This window comes from Cornus florida, unplaced genomic scaffold (assembly GCF_030987335.1).
Source record: "Cornus florida cultivar Cherokee Brave unplaced genomic scaffold, ASM3098733v1 CherokeeBrave_3.0.0_Hap2_Chr03, whole genome shotgun sequence".
Classification (NCBI taxonomy): Eukaryota; Viridiplantae; Streptophyta; class Magnoliopsida; order Cornales; family Cornaceae; genus Cornus; species Cornus florida.
The window spans coordinates 71,640,485-71,652,387 of record NW_026775573.1 but is presented as its reverse complement, the minus strand read 5'-3'; the positions used below and the strand labels follow the sequence as shown (position 1 = coordinate 71,652,387).

Genomic DNA, 11,903 nt, shown 5'->3' with positions numbered 1-11,903 from the left:
AATATCAAATTAAGCTCTGTTTTGGTTAATATTAACCTATTAAGCTATCCACGATGCGGCTCCCACATAGGGTCGACTGTACCTGTTTCGACCTATCCACATTGCACCTTCAGTTCTGTTTTTTTATACCTGTTTTGGTGAATTTTTTTTTGGGAGTAATGTCACAATTGTGCATTTGTGTTTCGAAACCATTATATTAATCAATTAATAATTTCTTTATATTTCACCCATTAATTAAAATATTATTCAATCTATACTCTAATTTAATTATACTTGATTGCCCTACTTGAAAGTGAAGTTCAAATCAGAATCAGTCGCTTTCTACAAAATTACCTATATTTTTTTAATTGATTATTAGGTGTTCTTACAAAAATTCTGTATTTTTTTTTTTTCTTTCGAAAGACTAAATTTTTATTTATTGAAAAAGGCATTATGTTCTTTTGGGGTGAATTGCATGATTGCATGCTTTTGTTGCTAGTAAATATCACATTAGTTGAATGCATGACCCTAAAACTCCATGAATATTGAATATTTAATAATTAGTTGGTACTTGTTAAAAGCATAAGTGGGTTCAACTTAATAAACACCAAATTTTTAGCTTACTATCTAAGTAATTGTGATATTAGAGTAAACTAAGTAAACTAAACATGAGATTAGTGACATGCATGCACACACTCACCGGAACGAAGAACAAATTTTCTCCTAGAGGAAGAATGAAATTTTCCCCGAGAGGAAGAACCATTTTCATTTTGTTGCAGACTCACACGAAATCTACTATAAGAATGTGACCTAATTTCAAGTATATGTAAATTCACCTAATTTCGTAAGATTGAAATTTGTTGATGCATGGTGGATTGATTTTGATAATAATTTTAATGGATTGGTTGAATTAAATATTTTAACCAAATTTTTTTTTTTTTCCGTATCAGCCTATTCTGCTTCTTTATGAGTAATTTACTGGAAAATTGTATGGAAATTTGAATCGAGAAATTCAAATTGAGCTGCAACACAAATCAAATGAATATTAGAAAAATTGTTAAATCATTCTACTTTTAACCACAACTAAAAATTACAATGCAAAAATGTCTCCTATGGATAAAACTACAACCACAAACCAGAAAAAGGATGATGATTCTTGTGGGGTCAATATGCCCCGAGAATAAAGTTGCTGCCACTGAATTGATTAATCCCTTTCAAATCTATTCCGAACACTACGACTTGAGAAATGCCATGCAATCAGTATAGACTAAACCCGAAAAACTGGCTGATGAGAATGGCAAATCCAAGAGCAATTGCAACAAGGGAAGAAGCCCAAGTGAGCTTCTCTGTTATTCTAGGGACCCTATCTTTTAATGCCTGACTACATGAGCCAATAAATACAGTATAACTGCCCATCGCAATTACAGTGCCAACCAAGAACATACCTAGAAATGCAGCGCCAGCTAATCGAGAAGGCAAAGCAAGTGCAGGCAAGACCATCATCAATGCGTCAGGTTGCAGCCCGTGGACAATCCCTGTCGCAAAAGTTGCAAACCCGATTTTTTTCTTCACGACTTTTGGGTTTTCAAGGTTTTCATAACCACTGACATCACATTCACCGTTTTCCAGGGCAACGCATGGAGTAGGGACTTCTGTGGCCTCCTTGATTCCCATTGCTCCGATAACAAGAAGAGTAAAGCCCACAACTCTTGTGCCCCAAGTTCGGATAACTTCAATGTGGAGCCGATCCTTGAGCAATAGAAATAGCAAGCCGAAAATTACCTGGCCGGCATCATGGCCACAGCCCCAGAGGGCTCCAACGGCAGCACTTTCCAATCTGGTGCGTCCAATGGAGAGTGGTGCCAAAGCTGCAAGGTGGTCAGGCCCTGATAGTGTATGTAAGCAACCAGCAAAGAAACCAGTCCAGGCACTGGTAAGTAATTCATTCTGTAAAACTCCTCCCCCAGTTTTAGATGCAATTTGAAAGGCTGCAAAAGCTGGTGATGCAATGATTGGGTGGATTAATATCACTGCAAGAGCTGAGAGAAGTATAACGGTCCCCGCAGATAATGCCTGAAATATTGTCCAAATATGGAGTAACTTTGTCAGCTTTGTCAAAATAACAACAATAACTGGAGACTAGAAAGTGAAACTGCTGATAGGTTGGCAGTGACATCCCTTGCAAATTCTTGAAGAAAGTTTACGATGGATAGATCAGAAGTATCATGCCTGTTGCTAGATATAGCACAGAAATTATAATATTGTTTCCATGGGAGGGTGATTTTCTTATTGCAGGCTTTCATTGTAGGCATGTTTCAGTAATTGCAGAATTTGCTTTACCAATTTCAAATATGATGCCAGAATTTGAAACTTTGAGTTGCACGACCTACTAAAACTGAAAATGGTTGAAAATCCTGGAAAAGGAAAGGGATGCACTAATTAGAAGTAAGGGCAACTTAAAGAAGTCATATTGATACCTGAACCCTTGATTGGTCGTATTTAAAATGAGACACTGTCAAAATTCTATCCTTTTTTCATATTTTTATTATATATATTTTTTATTTTTGGTAGTGGTGTCGTCAAAATAAAAAATCACAAAAAATAGAAATATAACAAGAAATATTAAAAATTTGGGCTGATTATCTAACTCCTTTCAGTTTGAAGTTAATAATTCATTACTGATCAGAACTTGCCACCAAAATGTGGGGGGGGGGGGGGGGGGGGGGGGTTGGGGAAGGGGGAAGTACTAGACGAACAAATCAGAGAGTAATATACTTCCTTTTGTCATCATTTTATTCAATAATTCTTCCTCGCATAGCTTTACAACTATTTCAGAATTATCATCTGGTTTTGATTTTTGAAACAGCATTGTCTTCTAAAGATGAGTGCAATGCATGTATTGCAATCTGTCCTAAAGAGAGCTAAAACAACCACCATCCACCAAAACTTATACAATAAATAAGACCAATTAAATTTCATCTTAATAATGTGACAAGATCCATTATGGCTACAAAAAAATAAATAAATTAATTAATTAATGAGATTCAAAAGTTGTCAAGTTTGGATCATTTATCTATTAAACCAATCGTAAGCAAGCCACCAACAACGAGCCAACCACAAGTTGATGTTGAGTAGCTTGGTTTATTTTACAGGCCCTATAGTTAAGCAAACTGCTGCATGTTTAAGTCTTCTGAAAATCAAAAGTGGTAAATATATTTATGTAAACCAAAAGAATGTAAAGCACCAGAGAGAGACAGAGAGAGAGAGGGAGAGCATTACTTGTAATCAACAACCTAATTGATGAGTTCCCAAATAATTATTTAAACCCTAAAAACAAAGGCTAAAAGATCTTCAGCCTCCTTAGTGCACAAATACACCCAAAGTTTATCCTAATGGTACCACATCATCCAAATAACGAAGTTTTGGTTGAAAAATCATACTTAAAGATAGACTCACCTTCCATCATCTATACCTTACCATTTGATGCCTTTAGAGTAAGGATGTCAACAGGGCGGGTTCGGGACGGGGCACCACTTTCCCAAACCCGTCCCACCAATGAAAATCATTTTCCAAACTGCATTCGAGGCACCCCACATCAGAGTAGGGACAGGTTCAGGGCTCCCTGATATACATATTTTTTAAGAAAAACAATTCAAACTTGAACAAGTTCAAGATAAAAATTTTTTAGTATAGTAAAAAAAAAAAAAAAATTATAGCTAATAAAAGAATATTTATTTATATATTAATGATTAATCGGGGAGGGTTCGGGGGCTTTGCGGGTTTTAAACTCTCTTCCCAAACCCGCCACCAGTGTTATTAAAGGCTCAAGGTGCACCAAGACGCTAGAGGTCCTTTGGAGCCTAGGCGCGTACTTGAGTGAAGTGACTGAAATTTTAAACTACCATAAAAGCATTCATATCTCATAAGTCGTATCAATATTCTAAAAATTAATAACAAATTTAAAAAAGTAAATTCATCAACCATATAAGCATTTGAGAACCATAAAATAGAGCACAAATATGTTTTCTTGAAAGGAAAAACAGATTTTTTATTTTTAGCTTTATTTTCAAGGCAAAACAGAGCACAAAAAGAAATAAATCTAGTAACAGAAAAATAAAAAATAAAATAAATAAATAAATAAATAATAAAATTGTTAACAAGAGAAAAAAAAAAAAAAAAAATGCAGAGACAAAAGAAGTAGATGAAGAGAGAGAGAGTGTTAAAGAAGAAAAAGGAGGAAATACAGAGCCCAAAAAAAAAAAAAACGGACACAGAAAAGAGAACTAGACGAAGAGAGAGAAGTAAATAAAGATGAGAAGAGAGGGGAAGAGAGAGAAGAAGAAAGAATTGACATGGCTTCGTCGTTCGTCTCTGCAACTATGGCTTCGTTGTTGGTCTCACAGTATCACTCTTTCTATGTTCGCGGTTGACACTTTGACTCTTGGGCTTTCTTATTTGTTTATTCTTTTAAACGAAAGTTCCTTCTCTCATACGCTTAGGCTTTCTTATTTGGTAATTAAGTTGCCAAAACTACCCTTTTTGGCTTAAGAAATAGAATAATCATTTAAAAAAAAAAAAAAAAAAAAGTGCCCAACTAAGGCACGCGCCTAGTAAACATCAATGCACCTAGGATGACAATAGGCGCTAGACCTGCGCCTCGAGCCAAAAAAAAAAAAAGTGCCCAACCAAGGCACGCGCCTAGTAAACATCAATGCACCTAGGATGACAATAGGCGCTAGACCAGCGCCTCGAGCCTAGGCGCGCCTTTAACAACATTGCCCACCGCTAACCCTATTAGGATGATCTCGAACCCATCCCAATAGGGGTGGGTTAAATTGACATCCCTACTTTAGAGTACAACAATGGATTCCCAAATCACAAACAAAGATTGCCCAAATCTCCAACAACTTTAAGCATTGAGAGGCCACTGATGGCTTCTAACTTGATTTGGTCAAGCACTAATTATGTTATACACCCATGAACTGAATGGTGACAACTATGTACTTAGTTTGGAGGGTTCATAGCTCTGAGTAAATTCATGTATCTAATTGGCATAAAGGCTAACAGCAGTAGCCAACATGAAGCTTTTGCTTAGTAATTAAAAAATTAGATAACCATGCTCACAATGTAATACCTTTGTAAGATAAAGGAGGCTAATAGTGAAAAAAAGCAGCTAAACTCTCTCTCTCTCTCTCTCTCTCTCTCTCTCTGTGTGTGTGTGTGTGTGTGAAACTTTGCGGGACATTCTAAAGAGCTTACTACATGAAATCCCACTGCCTAGGGACCATATATCAAAGTTAAGGTGATTGTTAACGTTCTGCCCTCCAAGGGATCATTTATATGGTACCTCAAATTTTCTATTATCAATAAGAAGAAATTATATAAGTTGTATCTTGAAAAGTCACAGGCTGATAGTCTCAGTGAAAGGGGGCTGCTACTATTTTATAGGGCTTCAGCATTCAAATATATTAAAACCAAAACATTTACAAGCAACAGTAACAATCAGCTTCCTTTCAAAAATTTAATATTAAAAAAAAAAAAAAAAATCTAATGCTTCAACAAGAGGCGCTGTGACATAATTTTCTGCTGTAGACATATAATTGTAGATGAATAAACAGGAAATAGAGCAGTAAATTGATGTGGTGTTTGGAATCACAAACACTCTATCTAGAGCGTGCACTATATAAATTTAGAAACTATATTGTGGCAGGATTAATGTGAATATACTTTCTTTTCCTAATAATTACTTAAAATAAAGCTACTCAAGTGTTCAACATTTGCACCAATTCTGTTTCAGTGCCTAATGTCAACATATTATATCATCCTACATTACATGGGCTCTCCTATTCCCCTAAACGTACCCATGTTGACGCAATACAACATGGGTATAGGTCAGGAATACATGTCTGACATGCATACCCAAATCGGATACCTGGATCCAGTGTTATTAAAGGCCCAAGGCACACCAAGGCACTAGAAGTCCTTTGGAGACTAGGCGCGAGGCGCACGGCAAGGCACGCGCCTGAGTGAAGTGAGACGCACAATTGAAAATTTAAACTACCATAAAAACATTCATATCCCATAAGTCATATCAATATTCTAAAAATTAATATCAAATATAAAAAAGTAAATCCATCAACTATATAAGCATCAAACAACCATAAAATAGAGTACAAATTTGTTTTCTTGGAAGGCAAAGCAAAATGTGTTTTTTTGAATGGCAAAACAAAGCACAAAAAGAAATAAACCTGTTAACAAAAAAAAAAAAAAAAACAAAACTGAGAGAGAAGAGAACTAGACGAAGAGAGAGATGTAAACAAAGATAAGAAGAGAGGAGAAGAGGGGAAAAAAAAAAAAAAAAAAAAAAGAACTGACATGGCTTCATTCACTAGGGCTTCGTCTCACAATCTCATTCTATCGCTCTTCGGTTAACACTTTGACTTTTGGGCTTTCTTATTCATTTATTCTTTTGAACAAAAGTTCCTTCTATCCTATGCTTGGGCTTTCTTTTTATTTATTAAGTTGCCAAAAGTACCCTTTTTGGCTTAAGAAATAAAACAATCGTATTTTTTTAAACAAATATCAGTGAGGCGCACCCACAAATAGGGCGCGGCGCAACCGAGGCACGCGCCTAGTAAACATCAGTGAGCCTGGGATGACAACAGGCACTAAACCTTAGCCTAAGCGTGCCTAGGCATGCCTTTAACAACACTGCCTGGATCCTCTAATCTTGATGATGGAAGAAGAAGAAAAGCTCAAATGTGATAGCGAAGAAGGGTTACCTACTTTTGAGATGGATGATATCTCTTTTTTCTTTTCCCACCATATTTCATTTAATTTTTATTGTTATTGACTGCATTTATTAAAAAACAGTAGCCTCGTACGTTATTCTTCTATGTAACAAATTATGGTTTTGTGGAATATGCATTCACGTACCCGCATCCAACTTTTAGATGCTTTTCATCCTGAGTACAAATATCCTAAGATTTGGGATTTAGGAAGGTCTACCATTTAGACATATATTGGTACCCAATACAAGTACCCAAGTCTAGGTAACAATATAGATACTATCAACATATGCCTTCAACTGAAATGTAAATCCCAACAAATATTTTATTTTCCACAAAACATTCAATGACACTCCAAATTATTAAATCTCAATAATTGCACCGCCTAAATCCTACTATAGCCCCTCAATGTTGTATTTTTAGGATAACATCACAAATACTTGTATGTCCACAACAGTTGAATCCCTTCCCTTCAGTTTTTGTACAGCATCCTAGAAACTGTTTACAATCAAGCAAAACTTGTGCTACGAGTTTAGATACCAACAAGATCTAGATTCCTCCTGCTTAAAGTTGGTTGGTGCCTTAGACCTTGGAATATATTCTAAATTACATAGAATAGCTTTCTAAAGTAAAATTTCAACTTCAGGAACTACTACCAGATTTTTATGTGTATATATATATATTTCTCAATTGGCAAGATTGCAAGAAAGGTCAAGCACCCATTTGCCCCTATGAGAACTTGAACTCTCACCTTCCACTTTGGGAGGTAGAGGAAATATCACTAGGCCATATCTCTCAGGAACTAATACCAGATTTGAAATAACAAAAATTTCTTCAAGACAAGTATTCGATGACAATAAACTCGATCACAGTAAAATTCAGTATACATCAAAAAAGCAAACACATCATACAAATAACTCTGGCTGTTTCGAAATAATTGTGACCATATTAAGAACAAGTGGATTTTCAGTTATCATAGGGTTTACATCAGGGATTAGTAATAAGTCTCTGGCTTTAAACTTAATTATGAATGACCTAACAGAACCCATTTGGGATGTGATCTTTATAGCATATGCTATTTGCTAGTGATGTTGTCATGTGATTGATGAAGTTAGGGATAAGTACTAAATTTTATGTTTACAAAAAAGTTCTAGAATCAAAAGAGCATGATACAATGGATTAAAATTGAATACATGGAACTTCAACAAGACTAAAATTATGTGTGGAAATAGTGTGAAGATCAGTCATTGGATTCTAATATAAAAAGTTAGTTTATTTAAGCTCAATTACTCTTGGAAAGGCAGTGGTTAGAGGTGATCAGTGGAGGAGGCACATGTATTGCAGTGGGGGCTATGGCCCCCAATCAACTCTTTTCATTCCAATTTCATGTGTATATAATTTTACAAAAATTGTAAACTCACCGTCAGTCCCTCGGCCTCAATCGTATGAAATGTTGATTCAAAGCAATCTAGCATCAGACTCCATCTCCATAAAAAGGTAGGTCAAGGTTTCAAGCCTCAAATGGAGAAAATGGGTGGATACATTGCTTAAAGCCCCCAGCGCCCCTTCAAAATTATAAAAAGACTCTTAAGGTTCCCAGTCCTCTCTTTTTCTCAATTCTCTTTTTTCCTTCCAATATTCTCTATGCCTCTCTCTCTCATGACCCACAACAAGTTCATCTCAACTATTTTAATAGCCAAACTCTCTTTTACTTTCTCAATCTCTCTCCAAGGCAAAAGCACAAAGTGGAAGAATTATATAAGTTATTTTCTTCATATGGTTTCTCAACCCCTAGCTGATATGTACAAAAACCAATTCCCTTTATTCACCTTTTATATTATTATTATTATTATTATTATTATATATTTCAATTGAAAAAAAAAAGTGAATAGCCTATTCTTCACACTTAATGATTGAGTGACTGACAAATATGTTTAATGAATTCATAATGAGGTTATCATACAGTGCTTTCAAAACATGAAATTGGACATTTTTTTTTTGATAAGTCAAAACATGAAATTGGACAATTATAAATGTAATGATAGAATTATTATCAATTTTTATATTGGTTGTTTTGGTTCAATATTTTTTATTTTTATTTATTATTCTTCTAGGTCACCCCATCTAGAGTAAATTATTTGTAACAGCCCTTACCCTACCCAGACACAATATTGTTCTCTTTTGCTCCCCCGAATCAGAAACTTCCCAGCAGGTCACCCATCCTAGTACTACTCCAGAGTAAGCAAAGCACCCGCCGGCATCACACCCACCCACCCACAGAGGTCGTCACAATCAACCACCGTGGGGCCCAACGTCCTCGTTGGCCACACTTCCAGTTGGACTCCAGCTCTGATACCATTTGTAACAACCCTCACCCTACCTCCTACCCAAACACAATATTGTCCCTTTTTTGTTCCCCGGGATCAGAGACTTCCTAGGAGGTCACCCATCCTAGTACTACTCCAGAGTAAGTACGTTTAACTTTAGAGTTCTGATGGGTTCATGACCATCGCGACTTTAAAATGCGTTGTGTCATAAAAGCGTGTTGAACCTACATATAGCACTTCACCTTTCTCAGGCGATGTGGGATCATGACACCTTGTAGCCTGCCCGTGTGGTAGCTCGTCAAGTGTCTCGCACCCGCCCACAAAGGTTGTCACAAATTTCTAGCTTCGCCTTTAGAAATGATGTTGTTTATAAGAACTAAAATGGTGTGTATTAAATAAAATGCTTCTAGCATATTGTGTGATTATTGCATACTTCTAAAATCAAAATGTAAATTTTATACCAAGATTATTAGACCAAACATAATTTATGGGGAGATGTAAAAACATGCTCAGAGAACTAATATGATCGAAATGCCAATGTTAATATAGATGTGTGGTTAGATAAAAAATGATATAATTAAAGAAGCTTACGTTCATGGAACGGTGAAGTAGCACATATTGGAGATAGGATGAGAGAACTAAAATATTGGCTATGTGCAATGAAGACAAAATAAATCCCAATTAAGGATGTTTTGGGGTGGTTCACGTTTGAGCTAATGTTAGGGAAAAGAAAGATCAAAATTACATGGATTTAGATGGTAGATAAATGTATGCTATTGTGTAATTTAACTTAAATTATGACTTTAAGAGCTAAATGGCAAAACAAGATTCATATATCCAACAACAAATGGTTTTTTTTAACACTTTCTTGAGTTTAGTTAAGTCCTTACTTGAATGTCATGCTCTGCTAAAATAAACAGTCTAGTGTGAAATCTAAAAACATATAGAGAAACCAAAAATCTTCCATCTCAATCACCCAAAAAAAAAGCAGATACCCATTTGCAGAATAAGAACTCGGGCACACCTGTTTACTCATGATATATTCTTTAATTGAAGTATAAAACCCACCTAGAGTTTCACTTAAAAAATAATGATTACAAAAAATAAAAATAAAAACTAAATAAATTACTAAATCTTCTAAAGCAACAACAAATATAAGCTCCACACTTGCTAATGGAACCAAAATATATTCTAGCCAACGGGAAAAAAAGGAATCGTTTATTCATTTGGCTAACACAGCAAAATTCAATTTTTTTTTTTCATTATTAAAAAAAAATAAAAATAAAAAAATTCAATTTTTTTTTTTCTTAGACCCACCAATTAGAGCAGATAACATAAAACACAAATGCAATAAAATTAAGCCAAAAAAAAAAAATCCACTACAACAAAAATTAACAGGGTTTTGATTTTCCACTAATTTACAGCAATTCTATGAACGTATGTATATAATTTTGAAGGTAAATTCATACCTTTTGGTGCTTGGAAGCTCCTTCAGAAATCGGTTTGACAAAATGGGGTTCGGGAATTGACCCATCTGGTGAGTCCACCAGGGAAGAGTTGAAACACGATGTTCTGATCGAGTACTTAAGGGAAGACCCGTCCTCGTGTTTGCAGAACAGCGAGTTGACTCGCCGGGACTCGGTTCGCGTTAGTGATGAAACTCCGAGTTTGGCAGCGTCAAATGGACCGAGACGATTGAGAAAGGGACACGCTTTTAGATGAATTTTGCAGGTGATAGGGTTAGAGTAGATAAGCCTCTCCATGGCCCCCGTATCGGTGTGACTCTGTGTGTTTTTGTGTGTGTCTAGAGACTTTGGAGAGGTGGTAAGATTTTGCAAATATGAGAGGAGGGCATCAAGGGCCCTCTGTTTGGAACTTTAGTGCAGCGGTTAATAGTCATCCATTTTGATAAATTCACCCAAAAAAAGAAACACACAATAATATCGTAGAAATCTGCTGTAAGCCTGTAACTGGGTACTGCGGTTACATGTTGTATTCGGACACGGCAGCGTTTTGGGGGTCGCTTTATTATTATTATTATTATTATTATTAGTATTATTAGTATTATTTTTTATTACTTCGTTTGTTTTCTTTATAACGTCTGATCTGGTGTGCATTTTTTTATTAAAATGTGCTTTGGTTATCCACTTTTTAAACTCATCATACACATTTGTATGCAGTCTACTATCTCTCTATTTACTTTATTATTTTTAAAATTTTTTTTTTTTAAAATTATTTGTTTGTCTTTTCTCAAACAACTATATTTTAATTTCTATATAATCCACTCATTATATCTTCTTTCAATCCTCAAATCCACTTATTTGCATCCTCAAGTTCATTTTCCCTTCTTTGAGTCTTCATCTTTATTATAGAAAAACAATAAATTCATCGTCACAATCTATAACAGTTTCCAGTACATTTCTCCACTAAATTCGTTAGATTCAGAGGAAGAAAATACCTTTAAAATTCATCGAAAATGGATGAACGTTGCGAGGAAGTTGTTATTGCTTGATAGGGTACATACATTCTTTTAACATCATAGGAGAAAATATATTAAGCATGATCAAAAAGAGGCAGCGCAGCGGTTATTCTGAGATTACTTTGCTGAAAACCCGATTTATCCATTAGAGATCTTTCGTAAACAGTTTCGAATGCAACGAGAGTTGTTTGTTCGCATTACAAACAGTGTTACAACACATGACGAAAGGTTCATTTAGAAACCCGATACTCTCGGTCGCATGAGGTGTACTCCTTTACAGAAGATAACAGATATGAAACATGTATCCGTCTATGGAATTTCAGCGGATCT

The 11,903-nt window shown here is 35.4% G+C and overlaps 1 protein-coding gene across 1 annotated transcript; it reads right to left on the bottom strand.

Moving 5' to 3' along the window:
- Positions 1-996: 996 nt before the first annotated feature.
- Positions 997-10,982, bottom strand: LOC132300756 (chloroplast protein FOR GROWTH AND FERTILITY 1-like). The gene is made up of 2 exons (XM_059797978.1): positions 10,564-10,982; positions 997-2,052 (listed from the first exon to the last, which is right to left on the bottom strand). The coding sequence occupies exons 1-2, from the start codon at positions 10,855-10,857 to the stop codon at positions 1,237-1,239; spliced, it is 1,110 nt and encodes a 369-aa protein (XP_059653961.1). The 5' UTR covers positions 10,858-10,982; the 3' UTR covers positions 997-1,236.
- Positions 10,983-11,903: the final 921 nt, after the last annotated feature.

Bases quoted from the DNA above. Each gene is read 5' to 3' on its own strand.
- LOC132300756 (XM_059797978.1), bottom strand. From the start codon at position 10,857: ATGGAGAGGCTTATCTACTCTAACCCTATCACCTGCAAAATTCATCTA. The intron at 2,053-10,563 runs GTATGAATTTAC...ACAATATTTCAG, and splicing joins GAGCTTCCAAGCACCAAAAG to GCATTATCTGCGGGGACCGT.